The sequence below is a fragment of the Mastigoproctus giganteus genome, chromosome 10, assembly GCF_048544385.1.
Source record: "Mastigoproctus giganteus isolate SK-2022 chromosome 10, ASM4854438v1, whole genome shotgun sequence".
Lineage (NCBI taxonomy): Eukaryota > Metazoa > Arthropoda > Arachnida > Uropygi > Thelyphonidae > Mastigoproctus > Mastigoproctus giganteus.
The window spans coordinates 26,736,857-26,752,703 of NC_143584.1; the positions used below are offsets into that span (position 1 = coordinate 26,736,857).

Consider the following 15,847-nt stretch of genomic DNA (forward strand, 5'->3'; position numbering starts at 1 on the left):
CATGCCTCTATCAACTATATCAAATCAGAATAATCAGTCATTCATTGGAATATGGAAGTTAATTTGGCTAAAGACTACATAGTCGAAGCAGTTCTGATCGAGGAAAGTATCATTGCCCAACAGCAAATGTTGTGGTGGAGCAACGATAAATATCTTGGAATCACACCAGGAGAAACTAACGTACTGCACAGCTTACTGTTTGATGAGTATGTGGAGGAACTGTCCTTTCCCAGCATTTTCCTTGGAGAATTCATAACATTTAGAGAGAGAATCTACGTGTGACTCCGTTCATGATGGCAATGACGAGCTCAGACGATCTGACCGATGCTGTGTTACTCCATACCATCTCCTTTACATTGCAATGAAGATAATGAGATTGAGAATGAGAGGCTCTTTGACAGTGACTTTCAAATACATAGGTAAAGATACTAACTGATCCATGTTCAATCCAAAGAATTCATTAACAGCTGCATCGAAAGCAATTGGCCTTCCTAAGGAAAATTCCAAACTCTACCTATTACTGGGCTTAATGTTAGCGCAATCTATTCGCTATGATTAGATAGTTTGGTGAACTACCTACAATGTTCTTGACTCTGAGTGCCAATAAAATTGGTCTGCCGAGCTTGCTTTAGCTATTGTACAAGTTACAGAATAATGGGCATGATATTAATGAGGATGACACATGAGCGACATGGACTTCATGCAGAAGGCAATGCTAGTGAATGAACGAAAAGATTGTGAATGTAATTATGAACGTATTACAATCGAAATGTTATAGCCCGTTTGGTCAATTTTATGTGTAACTTTTTCAAGTGCGTACAATTTCAACATCATGGTAGTCCACACGTGCATGTTTTGCTGTAGCTAAATAATGCACCCAAAGACCCTTTGAGCGAGAACAAGGAAGTCTCCGTTGGAATGGTTGACAAATTAGCGTCTGTCTCCGCTAGTGAGGCTTCGTGGAGCCTCAAGCTTCAAACTCACAAACATACATTCAACTGTTACAAGAAAATAATGGGGAATAAATAACAGACATGTCAATTTGAAGCACCCAGCATGCCCTGTAGCTCGAAGATTATATTAGTGCCCATGCCTAAGACAGACAGACGGATGAAAAGTAAAATATACTGCTCACTACAAGATGTGGCAAAATCGAAAAGATAATGATTATGCTGAAATTGATGCTTTCTTCAGGGTGAACAGTGTAAACTCCTATGATTGTTACTTGGTTGTGCTCAGAGCGGGCATAAATTGGCCCCAGGTATTTCTCAAACTTTAACCGAGTGAGAAGTGACACAATCTGTTAAACCCATTTGTCTGTAATGTTTTGAAACCAAACACCAACATCCAATTCATTATGGACGGATGGATACTCTAGCACTGCATATGTCATTGAGTACCTGAACAAGGTGAACTGCAGGATTAGCAATTTACAGAGACAGATCATTACAATCATGAATGAGCAATGAGAGTCCCACATTGTTCAAATCATGAGAAAACTCAATTGACATGCTCAATGGCATCGAGATCACAAGTCAAGAAGCCGCCTAATACTTGCTACGTCAGCTCATGTCAGAGTGCTCCGCAGTGGTAGCTTACATTCACACTGTTTGGCTGATCAAGCAACAGAGAGTGAGGAAGTCCAGTGAAGAGATGAATGAGAACTTTGTGGAGGATTCATATGATATATATATATATATACAGGCATACCTCGATTAACGAATAGGATGCTTTCCACGAAATACTTCGTTAAGCGAAACTTCGTTTTCAGAGGTAAAAATACTATGGCCAGAATAGGGATACGTTCCTACTTAAAGAAAATGAAAAGCTTTTTTTCGAACAAAGAAAAGTTTTATTAAATAAACAGTCAACTTACATACAAAGTGAAATCACATTTTAAAATATGAGGTTAAAGTTGATTGTTTATGCTTTTTTTCTCTTTCATTTAACAATTGCCTATACGGAGTTATTGCATTTAACACTTATCGCTTAACTATAACACTTCTTCCTAAATCAGGATCATTTTCACTAAAAAAATTTAAAACGTTTTCAATGTCATTTAAGCACCTTTTTAAATCTTTGGTTGTTAACACTTTTTCGGCAGGAACTTCTTTAACTTCGCCTTCATTATCTTTGTCTTCGTTGCTAACAAGGTTTTCTAAATCTTCCACTGAAAAACGTCATCTTCTGCATTCAATAAATTTCTAACATCCTCTTCATCGACATTTTCGAAACCTATTGATTGAGCCATCTGGATAACTTCATTTCTAATTTCTTGGATGTTATTTTCTTCTTCTAGTACAACTTCTGGCCATATTTTGCGCCAAACTCCTTTTAAACATTTCTTAGTGACTTCTTTCCAAGAACTATCAATGTTTTCAATTGCGTTTTTAATGGTGTAGTTTTTCCAAAAAGTTTTAACTGTCATTTCCTCTTTATCCTCTAGTTCAGGTAAATTGCTTAAAATTCGACGCAGATAATAAGCTTTAAATGATGCTATTACTCCCTGATCCAATGGTTGAATCAGGAAAGTTGTGTTTGCTGGAAGAAACACAACTTTGACAGGAATGCATGTGTCCAACGTGTTAAGATCAGTAGGATGTCCCGGAGCATTGTCTAACAACAAAAGAGCTTTTACTTCAAAGTTGTTTTTTTTTGACAATACCGTTTTACTCCAGGACAAAAGTGGTTAACAAACCAATCAGTAAATAACTCCTTGGTAACCCACGCTTTTCTATTTTCTTTCCATATTACAGGTAAATTCATTTTTATGTTACCTTTTAACGCCCTCGGATTTTCTGAATGGTAAACTAATAACAATTTTAATTTATAATCGCCAGAGGCATTTGATCCAAAGAGTAACGTTAAACGGTCTTTGGCTGCTTTGAACCCAGCAGCTGATTTTTCTTCAATAGATATGAAGCTTTTTGTTGGTAGCCGTTTCCAGAACAAACCGCTTTCGTCAACATTGAACACCAAATTTGGTGGAAAATTTTCACGTTCACTTATTTCCTTTAGTTTTTCTGGAAACTTATTTGCAGCTTCTCCTGTTAATTTTACACTATGAATCCTGGCCCGTTTTTTTAAATTTCTCGAACCAACCACGAGAAGCCCTAAAGGTTTCCGTAATTTCTTCAGTTTGTTTAGATTTCAGGTGATTAAACAAAAATAATGCTTTTTCTTGAATCACCATTTGACTTAAAGGCATATGACGTTGTGACATATCATCTATCCACAAACTTAACATTTTCTCCATTTTTTTCTAAAATTGGATTCCTTAAGCGAGTTAATTTTGCCGCTGTAACATCTGTACAATTCTGAGCAGACTGTTTTATTTTTTCTGATTGACTTAGTATGGTTGTTAAAGTTGATTGCGCTAATCCTAAAGAATGTGCCACATCGGATTTTCTTTCGCCGCTTTCAACATGTCGTACGATATTTAGTTTAGTTTCCAAAGAAATTGCTTTTCTTTTCTTTGATTCTGACATTTTAATTAACTAAAACAAAAATATTTCTATTAAAATTTACAAAATCTACGTTATGTAATGCTACAAAGAACCTACGTCGATTATTGCAATGCGCCACACTGAAACAACGTCAAATCATGTAAACAACAACTAAATTATGCAATTGACGCGCAAAACTGTTATAACAGACACGCCCGCAGCTCGGGAATACGTAACGAGTCGCCGTCAGTCACCAATCGAATGATTGTCGGGCGTTGGTCTTAAATTGGAATATTTTTTTATGTTAAATGGGGCTTGAAATTGCCGACTTCGTTATATCGAGGCTTCGTTATCAGAGGTAACGTTAACCGAGGTATGCCTGTATATATATATAAAGAGAATTGGTTTGACAAATATGAGAAGAGTCCACACCACTCGGATCATGTTACTTTGTCATGCTTTGTCACAAATGCAGCACTGATGGGATCTGCAAGAAACAAAAGTATCCATGCGTAATACGCTATCAAAACTATGACATGGCTTAGGATCTGAATGAGTACAAGCACAAGATGGTAATGCTGTACATTCCATTTCTCAGTGAGGAAACAGATAATGTCAGAGAAGGCATGTGAAGATCTATGACGACAATGAAGAACTCATACTAGAACAGTGTAAATTGTATGAATCAGATATGGACATTAAAAAACGATGGAAATTTGTAAGGTGATGTGTCAAGACAATGGCAATCCTGACGAAGCATGTAGTACTGACCTGCATAGCCTTGTTACGTGACTGCGAGAAGACCCCTTTTAAGACTTATACACTCAACCGACTCGGTGCATTGCAAAGAAATGCAAAAACCTAATGACCAACAGGGACTTTTGTAACTTGATGTGAATGGCCAATGACAAGCAAAAGATTCTACTTTTGCATGTAATTTGGAGTCCATTATCTCCCAATCCTGAACTGATTCAGATATTCTCTACCGGCCAGCTGGTTGGGGCAAAATGTTTGCGATTTGCCTCTTGATGGAAATATACAACCACTTCAGCAATACAGATGGATATTGTACCACCTACATCACATGTGCATCAACTGGTAAGGCTGCAGTTGCAATAGATGGAACCACTGTGCACACTGCCCTTAAGATATCCACTTTGAGAAATATGCCTCTGTTGGTGAAAGTTGTGCAGCAATACAGATCGCTGTTTAAGTACGTAAGAGCATTAATAGTTGATGAAGTCGGTATTATTGGTGCTGAGATGTTATCACAAATGGATGTGAGGCTAAAACAGATAACTGGAAATGTTGAAACGAGCTTCGGTGGGTATGACATGTTCCTAATTGGGTACTTACTTCAGCTGCCTCTGGTTCACGTAACCCTAGTCTATAAACAGATAAAGCAGCGCATCTCTGGCCCCACTCTCTGGTGTGCCCTCAAATACTGTGAGCTCAGTCAAGTTGTGCTGCAGTTGAACATCACGTTCTCATCTGTGTTAACCAAAATGAGTAACAGAGCTAAAGTTAGAATTAGCAAGAGCTTAAGAGTCATATTTCTTCACTCAAGAGGAAGCCGATTGCCTCTGTCCAAAAGGTATATGACTCTACTTGCAAAATAATTCTGTCAGTGAGTACAACCTCGTAATATTCAGTGCCACAGAGGAGAAAGTGGAATCAGTTGCACAAGGCATCTTCGTGGGTTGCACGAATGCAGAGCAAGAAGCACATGTGTGCCATAAACTATAAAATGTTGGTTATAGACACTGGCAGATTACTCTACGAGTCCCACTGGTCATCAGAAAGCCTTATATCATCACTATCAACATGGATGTTACTGATGGGCTTGCTAATGCCCCTGTAAGTAAATTATCCAGGATCAAATACAGTGAAGAGCAACAGATATAATGATTGTCGCTTTAATTTACCACCACACCTAAGATCGGAAAGTCAGCTCACAAGAAGGCGCTGTGATACCTGCAAGTAGACAATCCCACAGCCATGCCACTTGCAAGACGAACCACAAGTATATTGTTGAACAACAACCGTATGATCTGTGCCAAAAGTAATCACTTCCCTCTCATACTGGCTTGTGCAATGACAACACACAAGTCACAAAGCCACACATTTCGATACAGTGGTTTAAGAGTACAGAAAGGGGCACGAACAGTAACTGGTTTATGTAGCTCTGCCACACGTAGCTGACATTGGTGGACTTTATATCATCTCCCTGACCGGTGATGAGGTTCTACCATGGCCTGAGAAACGCTACATCCACCATCGATCTTCAAAACGAGTTTGCCAGGTTTGTGACTAATTGACTACAAACAAGACAGGACAGTTTGCTCGAATTCTTTGACAATAGGAAGGAACTCTGTTCTCTCACTCAACTGTCAAAGCCTATGGGCCAACCTCACTGACTCTGTTACACAGCAATGCTAAATCTTGCTACTATGCAACACTGGGTTAGACAATAATGAGAATAGCATTCCGAACTTCAATTGCATGGTTTAATTCAGGTGTGAAACCAAATGAACAGCTGGAGTCGCAATATATCACAATGAAATGGACAAGGTACACATTGTTACACCATACTTAGATACCACCTATCGACAAATGACTGGTTCGACAGTCAGTTTTTCTGCCCATTGGCAATATATGTACAATGGAATACTTGTTACTCAACGGCCTAGAGGTACAACAGTTGTCATTATTTCTCTTAACAGTGATGTACAGGATATAATTGACTTCATTCATTTCGCTTTGCTGCTGTACTCATTTTGACTAATCAAATATGAGAGCCGTAAGAGAGGGAAAAGTATCAATTGTTTGTTTACTAAAAACACAGGTATTCCTACCAGCTGTAGTTGTTTGAGAAATGGCATTCTCTGTAATGCAAAATAATTCGGTCTACATAAGCAACCGGTAGTGAAGATAGACCTAGACCTACTATCACTTGTAGTCACAAAGATCCATGGGATTGAACCTCACAATTTAAAGATTTACTGGTGAGTCAAATGAAAATGAGATTTTGATTGTATAAATTTAAATTATGCCACTGTAGGTATAAATATAGGAATTGGTACTAATTCTACTGAGCAGTAGAGCGTAATGGTTGTTCTTTATACTTGGGGTGATGTGCAGAATAGACAGTGTACTTAGTATTAGTAGTGGCAAATTATGAGAAAGAAAGATTATAAAGCATCAGCCAAAAAAAAAAAAAAAAAAACTTCACACTTTGTCCATCCATACTTTCCAAGAATTTGTCTAGTTCTTCCTTGAATTTATTCAAACCACCCACTTCCACAACAACAGATGGAAATTTGTTCCAACAATCAACCACCCACTGGCTGAAGGCAAACTCTCACCCATCTATCCTGCATCCATCTTTCCTCAATTTGAATTTGTCCCCCCCCATGTGTGTAGTTCAGCAAGAGGAAGAATGGTATCAGTATTTAGCTTACTCAATCCGTTCAAGCCTTAAACATCTCAATCAAAAATGTCCTGCAGGACCTAGTTTTCCAGACCCTGCAGTATGCAGAAGTGGAGCCCTTCTTGTAAGAGCACCCTTTTGTTCTCTTCACCAATCTGGTTGCCCTTCTCTGCACCCATTCCGGCAGATCTATATTATTCCTAAAGCAAGACCTCTTTATCCCTGTTAGCAAAGTTTCTGTATATTATTGACAACACTTCATGAGCTGTCCTGACACTGTTCAGAGAACTTCATATCTGACTGCACAATTCCCCTAGGCGCCTCCTTAGCCAGGTGGGAAGGAGCAGCAGTGCGTAGCACACGCTTCTTGATTAGACCGGGGTTCGAGCCCGTCACCACCAAATATGGAGGATGCGGAAAGGTCAAGGAATGACCACCGCATATCCCGGAGCAATATGGCCTTAGTTGCTAATGCTCCTAAAAACCAAATAACAAACAGCACAATTCCCCCCCCCCCCCCAAGCATTTTTCATTTTCCACTATTCTGAGTGTACCATACGGTTTGTTTGTTAATCTGGGAGTACTACTACTACTTATATGAAGTAACTTGCATTTGTTAGTTTTAAACTTCAATTGCAATTTTTCAATCTTTCAACCTAATATTCCTAGATTTTGTTGCAGCAGCTCACACTGATTACTGTCATAAACCACTCTGCCAACCTTTGTATCATCTGCAAACTTAGTCATTAAGTTTGCAATAAAATTATAACAAAATGCTACTTTTACCCACATTTTTTTTTTTCCGGCGCCTCCGTAGCCAGATGGGAAGGAGCAGCAGTGCGTAGCACACGCTTCTTGATTAGACCGGGGTTCGAGCCCGTCACCACCAAATACGGAGGATGTGGAAAGGTCAGGGAATGACCACCGCATATTCCCGGAGCAATATGGCCTTAGTTGTTAATGCTCCTAAAAAACCAAATAACAAACAACCCAAATATTTTTAAAATTTAAATACATGTTGAAAACAATATTAAAAAGCAGTGTGTGTACCCTGTATGTGCAAAAGATGTTTTATTTTATATGAAAACATCTATGGTGGCACTGGTTAACAGGTATAAATATCCCCTGGAAAAAATCCCATTTTCCAATTATTATTGTAATACTTAACTCACATTACTGACAATAATCACAATTTAATTATATCAAAATCACAGATTAAAGTTTGCAAAAAAATCATATAAATTATAATCAAATGTTTAAGTATTATTATAATCTTAATATACTTAAATAATCTTAATAATACTTAAAGGCTAAACTCCATTATTTGGATAGCACTTCTCTCCGTGCAGTGTGCATTGTCATTGAAGGGATTGATTGTATAGGCGAATTCTGTGATTGGGTGATTATTGTGAAGGCGTTTTCTTTGTGATTGTTTTGTGTCTTTGAGGAGGAGGCTGTTTAGCTGAAGTAGGGTGTTTTTCCCCCAATCCTGTTGTTTTAAAATTGATAAACGAGTTCGCAATTTAAAAACAGCATCAAGTGGAGGGATAAACACCTTAGGTAGTATATCAACCTAGGAGGACAGTGGGCAGTGAAAGCAGTATCAAATTTTGCGTTTTTTTTTTTTTTTTTCACTATTTAATATTAGAAGTAACCATTAGGTTACTAGGAGGACAGTGTCTTCCAACGTTTGAATTTTTAAAAATGTTCGAATCACCATCGCTTCCATAAGCACAAATGTCTATTGCAGTGAAACAGTAGTTTGTATTGATTTCTGCATCACAGTATCAAATTTTGCGAATTTTTCACTGTTTAATATTAGAAGTAACTGTTAGTCGAAATATGGAATTGTACCCAAGATCTGGAGTTTTACCTACTTAAATAATCTTATTGCTATAATAACAACAAGAAAATGGGATATTTTTTCTGGGAGATATTTTTTTCCGGGATTCGGTGGCACTTGAGAAAAACCATTAAAATTCTTGAGCAGTTTGATCGAAACTTACTCGCTTACACTACTTAGAAGGTTGATGTTGAACAAAATCTTGAGAAGCAGATTTTATTAACGTCTGCATTTTATTCTTGCATAATATTATTACCCACTTTCTTGCATAATATTCTGATTTTATTCTTGCATAATATTACTACCTGCTTTCTTGCGTAATATTCTGCTTTTATTCTTGCATAATATTACTATCCGCTTTCTTGCGTAATATTCTGCTTTTATTCTGGCATAATATTACTGCCTGCTGATTACTCTACCAAATCAATGTTAGAGTAAATCACTAGTAAAATCGATTGGTAACATCGTTATCAATCGATTTTACTCTAGTGCTGCCATAGATGTTTTCACATCAAAAAGACAGTGTGGTGAAAATTCCACTAAACGCTCGCATCCCATTTTAAAAACTGATCTACAACGGGTCAAAATTTCCTTTTTTTTTTATTTCCTTACAGATCCTTCTACTTTACAGTCCTTCAGCATCCAGCAATAGTCAGCCATCACATTGATTTTCCACATCCTCTGGTTTTTCATCTTCATATCTTTAATGTCCTGGCGAAACCTCTCACTCTGTTCTTCACTAATATTCCTAGATTTTCTGAGAAGTAGTTGATGTGGAAGTATAAAAAATGAACCTTGACACTCATGTTGCAGCCCAGCTTCTTGAAGTTTGTCAATTTTCAACTGTATTCTTGTAGTTTTTATCCTTGTTGTTCCCTAAGAATTTCTCAAAATCTCGGTCCCACATCACTTTCCGACTTTGACGTCCAACAAAAATACCTTGTTTTAACTTCTTTTGGGTGATCGATGGGAATTTAGTACAAAGATAGTTGAAGCAGGGACTTTCCTGAGTTAAAGCTTTTGCAAATTATTTTATCAAAAAAGTTTGAAACAGTTTGTGAAACTGCTCCAATGCTCTCTTTGCCCGAATGTCCACTCACACAAAAACCAAGTCACTTTGCTATAGCCTGCTGTCCAAGTAAAATGCCCATCACCTTAATGTCTGCACAGATCAACCATCATGTTCTTCATACTTAATATTTGTTAATAACTTCTTCAAGTTCTCATATGTTTCTTTCAAATGCACAGTGAGCTACTGGAATTGACCCGTATTTATTTCTATTGTAGAGCAATACACATTTGAGTCTCCTCTTTCATGAGTCAATAAAATGTCTTCACTGCTTATGATTGTAACTAATTCCTAAAAAGTTCATTAAGTCATTTATATTACTGCAAAAAAACCCATAGAATCGTCCTCAGAAAAGGCGGGGACCAGTTCTCATTCTCTGTGTCTCTACTATGAGAAAAGTGTCCCATATACTAGAAGATTTTTTGTCTTAACTTGAACCAAGGAGTTCTGCAGATTCCTTTGGTGAATTTAAATTTCTTACTAGATCATTGAGTTCATGCTGTGAAAACAGTTGAGGACTGAATGTATCCAGGCATGTAGACTTCAGTTTCATCCTCAGAAGCTTCACTTTCAGCACTCTCTGCTGCTGCTACATTCTCTAATATAAGTGGAGGTGTGGAATTGGCAGGCTATCTCCACATGGGATTGGTCTAATGGCAGAAGTGCAATATTAGGATACACAGTGCCTGTCTTACTCTTTGCATTGTATTCCTCTACATTAACTAAGGAGCTGACCGGGCTAGCCAGGTGGGTAAAGTGCCTGCCTGGCAACCCAAAGGTCGCGGGTTCGATTCCCGCCTCGGGCTTGGATCAAAGTACTGCAAAAACCTTGGGAGGTGCACTATGGCCACAGAAGCCGATGCGCCAACAACTACCAAAACCAAAAAATTAACTAAGGAAAAGTAACAGTTATCATAGTGGTTTGTAGGATTCTACCAAATTATGGGAATTGCAAATGGCGTAGCCTTCTTTTTACCATTTTTCCACAGTCTTGATGTTTTAATTCAGTTTATGTGGAGTTCATTGTTTATCTTGGTCCCAGAGTGTGGCTTCCTTGCACTATATGGCAAATACTATTACTACTGTTACTATAATAGGATGTAGAATAGGTACAGAGAAGGGCATAATATTTAGGGTCAGGCACCACCGGTGGTTTCCCACATCTGCACTACAGAGAAGAACAATGAAATTGATGAGGGAAACAAAAGGGTGCTCTTACTAAGAAAGGCTCCAGGTCTGCAAATTTCAATGCCTAGTTTTCAAATTGCCAAGTGATCTGATTGAGGTTCAAGCTTTGAATGGATTGAGAAAGCTGAATGCTGATGGGATTTTTCCTCTTGTTCAGACTATACACATACAGGAACATAAATTCAAATTGAGGAAGGGGATAGATAGGTGAAATGGAATTATTATTTATTTATTTATTTTTTTAGCTGATGCTTGCTTTTTTGCATCATTTCCCATTACTGGTACTAACCCCAAAATAAGCACAATATATATTTTTTACGAATTCTGTAATTTCTTGTCCTTTTTTTTTTTTTTTTTTTTTTTTTTTGAGAATTAACTTCTCAAAAAAAGTGAGCAAAATGGAGACATTTTGCTCACTTTTCAGCCCAAGTTTGATGCAATAACTTCAAAAATAAGCTGAGCTCACACTGATAAACACTGCTTCATGGAGCTCTCAAAGTCAAGAAACAAATGACTGAATTCCGTGTTGCCAACATGTGAAGATTTAGTTTACAAATTCCAGCATTTACTCCAACTTAATAGCCGAGTGGTCAGGTGCGTGGGTGCATAAGTGCACATGCCTTGAGTGACCCGGATTCAAGCCTGTGACTGCCGAATATGGTGCTGTTTCTTGTATTATCTCTACCTTGTGAACTCCTCTGATCGTGTGGTCGTCCTGGGGTATAAACAGAAAATTTATTTATTTATTTAACTCATGACATCAGCTTAAGTGATTTGTGAAAAAACTGTACATGATAGCGAAAAGTGAATAACATTTCTGAAATCAGCTTTAAAAAGCTAAGCTGAGTTAAAAACACCTGTTAGTTTACAAACATTTAAAATCATGCAGAGTGGTGTAATTCAAAATTACCTTTCATGACTACAATTAATATATATATATGCAATTAATATATATATATATGTGAAAAAACATATCTGAAGTTCATATAATGAATATAACCTGTAGTTCATGTATTTGCAGAATAAATTGCTTAATGGACATTTTCTCTGCTTTGAAAACAGTTGTTAATATTGATTTGCTGGAACTAAAAATAAATCTTGAGTTCTATATTTTAGTAACTTGATATTTTCGAAATTAACATTTATTAAATGTAATTTTATTATTTTTAGCATTATTGAAGTGAAGGCAAAATCATTTGCAGATAGAGAAATAAGATATACCCTTAGAGCTCAAGGCAAAGGTGCAGGGACTTTTAATATTGGTCCAACAACTGGAGTAGTTAAACTGGCAAAAGACCTAGACTATGAAGATTTGAGACAGCCAAAGTCATATTCGCTTATTGTTACAGCAACTGAAGATTCTGGAGGCTTTTCAACCTCTGTAGAGGTAAAATAAGGCCAAGATTTTTATTTTAAGTAATCACATTGTTGTAGTACTAGTTTTCAGCATTGATTGCAATTAAATATAAAGCATATTATGTCATTTTGTATTAGATAGAAATATTAAATCATGCTTTGTTTCAGTAATAAATTTTATACCTGTTTCTCATATGGCATTACAGTCCAGCTTAATGATAAAGTATTCTTCTCTGTCTATGTATGGTGTGCAAGAACCCATTCTTTCCAAATGCAGCATTTGGGCATATTACTGTGATGATTGGTTCTTCACAACATTTGAGTAGTTTTCATGTTGTTATTGTTTTGTCTCCTTTAGCAAGAATTTAAGAAGCCACCCCCCTCCCTTTCAAGAGGGGTATATTAGTGATAAGCTCTGGTCCACTTTTACTGCCTGCTGCTTCAATTATGGTTTTGAATAATACATTCAAATTTTCAAATTCAATAGTGATGTTCAGAGAGCACCATGTCATTACTGCTGCAAAACAGTATAATATCAAAGTGTCTCAGTTTCTCCATTATATACTGCAGGGAAGGGTCCTCAAATTCTAGCTAATATATATATATATATATATATATATATATATATATATATATATATATATTAATAAAATGGCTCCATTTTACTGATATGCTTTAATAAAAAAACATTTGTATATCCAGCTAGGAAATGGTTTCTCCATTCAGGAAATGGAGAAACCTATCTGATTTGTTGAATAAATTCCTGTGTGATTCATTATACTTCAAGAAATAGTTTGCACTTTTCCTAAACCCAAAAATGTCTAGTGTGCACATGTGTAGTTTACGGTTGCCACTTTAAATCCATGAGGATCAACTCCAAATAATCCAAGGATACCAACCTTGATGAATAGACAGATGACTCTTTCAGACAGTACACTCAGTGACATGGCTTAATGTCGAAGTTTGCAGATGATACAAAGGTTGGCAGGGTTGTTAATGACAGTAATGGCTGTGTGCTACTGCAACAGGATCTAGATAATTTGGGCAGATGGGCTAAGAAGTGGCAACTGAAGTTTAACCTTGACAAATGCAAAGTACTGCATATGGGTAGAAGTAACCCCAGAGAAACGTACCAACTGTGTGATACTACACTTAAGGTGGTAGAAAATGAAAAAGACTTGGGAGTAATTGTGCAGGCAGATATGAAGTTTTCTGAGCAATGCAGACAGGCTGCCAGGGCAGGTCATGGGGTTTTGTCAATAATATATAGGAATTTTGCTAGCAGGGAAAAGGTGATTATCCCTCTGTATAAGGCAATGGTCAGGCCACGCCTTGAGTACTGCGTTGAGGTGATTGAGGTGTATAAGGCAAGGCCTTGAATGGGTTGAGCATGCTGAATTCTAATGGGATCCTTCCACTTGTTCAGATTACGAACCTAAGGGGGCATAAATTCAAATTAAGAAAAGACAGATGTAGAATAGATGTTTGGAAATTTGCCTTTAGCCAGCGGGTGGTTAATTGCTGGAACAAACTTCCATCTGTCATTGTGGAAGTTGATAGGTTGAATAAATTTAAACAGGAACTGGACAGGCATTTGGAGGGAATGGTGTGATTTTTTTTTTTTTTTTTTTTGGCTGATGCTGTATAAGCTCATACACTTGCTTTCTTGCATCACATGCCACTACTACTACATCTATTGTGTCCATTGCTCTGTATTCAGACAATCCTAATTGATTGACCCTCCCAACTGTTGGCCAGATTTCTCAATTGTTAGTTTCACAATATCACCTACTAATACTAATGCATTTAGCATTAATATTGCTGGTAGAAAATGATGCAAGGAAGCAAGCTTATATGCCATCAGCCAAAACAAAAAAACAAAAGTCCCATGTCACCTGTCCATTTTTTCTAACAGTTTGTCTAGTTCTTCCTTCAATTTATTCAAACTGTCCACCTCTACAATACCAGGTGGAAATTTGTTTCAGCAATGAACTGCATGCTGACTGAAGGCAAATTTCTGCACATTTGTAATGCAACTATCCTTCCTTAATTTGAATCTATGCCTGCTCATGTGTAGTCTGTGCAAGGGGAAGGATTCCCATATGCATTTAGCTTCCTCAATCTATTCAAAGTCTTAAACACCTCAATCTGATCTTCTTGCAGATGCCTAGTCTTCAGTGCTGCAGCAATTTGTGGAACTGAAGCCTTTATTGGTAAGAGCACCCTTTTGTTCTCCACACTAATCTTGTTTCTCTCCTCTGCACATGTTCCAACAGATCAATATCTCTCCTAAAATGAGACATCCAGACCTTATACAGCACTCAAGCTGTGGCTTAACCATTACCTTATGTAATGGGATAATCACCTCCTTATCCCTGCTGGCAAAGTTTATGTATTTGATTGACAAAACCCCCTGAGCTATCCTGGTACTGCTCAGAAAACTTCATATCTGACTGCACAATTGCATCCCCCACCAAGGTCTTTTATTTTCTCCACTATGTTTAGTCGGGAAGCATATAGTTGATACATTAATCTGAGATTACTGCTACCCATAGGAAGTACCTTGCATTTGTCAGCGTCAAACTACAATTGCCACATCCTCAGCCTACCTGCCTAATTTGTCTAGATCTTATTACAGTAGCATAACCTGATTAGGATTACTAGAGGCATGTGATGCAAGAGAGCAAGCTTATACAGCATCAGCCAAAAAAAAAAAAAAAAAAAACCTTCTCATTTCACCCATCCATTCACTCCAAAGGTTTGTCCAATTCTTCCTTGAACTTATTTAAACTGTGAACTTCCACAATGACAGATGGAAGTCTGTTCCAGCTATCAACTACCCACTGGCTAAAGGCAAACTTTCGCACTTCTACAACTGACTTTCCTCAATTTAAGTTTATGCTCCCTCAGGTTTGTAATCTGAGCAAAAGGAAGAATTCCATCAGCATTGAGTTTGCTCAAGCCATCCAAACCTTACACACCTCAATCATATCACCTTGTAGGCGCCTATTTTCCAGATGCTGCAATTTGCAGAACTTAAACCTTTCTTGGTTAGAGCACCCCTTTCTTCCCCCTCACCAATCTTGTTGCCCTTCTCTGTACTCACTCTAGCAACTCTACATCCTTCCTAAATTGAATCCTCAAAACCTGTATGCAGTACTCAAGGCAAGGACTGACCATTGCCTTATACAAATTGATAATCACTTCCTTATCTCTGTTAGCAAAATTCCTGTATACCATTGACAAGACTCCATGAGCTGCTCTGGCAGGCTATTTCCACTGCTCAGAAAACTTCATATCTGGCTACACAATTATCTATAGGTATTTTTCATTCTTCGCTACTCTGAGTGTAGTACCACACACTTCATACATTTCTCCGAGGTTACTGTTACCCAAATGCACTACTTTGCATTTCTCAATGTTAAACTTCAGTTACCACTTCTCAGCCGATCTGCTCCACTTTTCTAGATCTTGTTGCAGTAGCATACTGTCATTAACAACCCTGCCAACCTTTG

The 15,847-nt window shown here is 37.5% G+C and overlaps 1 protein-coding gene across 6 annotated transcripts in view; it reads left to right on the forward strand.

The window, feature by feature from the left end:
• Positions 1 to 15,847, forward strand: part of CadN (neural cadherin) — a 1,307,274-nt gene that overhangs the window by 264,529 nt on the left and 1,026,898 nt on the right. For all 6 annotated transcript variants that reach the window (XM_090383767.1, XM_090383766.1, XM_090383769.1 and 3 more), the window contains one exon: positions 12,147 to 12,363. In XM_090383767.1, the coding sequence (XP_090239893.1) occupies positions 12,147 to 12,363 (217 nt within the window). The remainder of the gene's footprint in view (positions 1 to 12,146; positions 12,364 to 15,847) is intronic.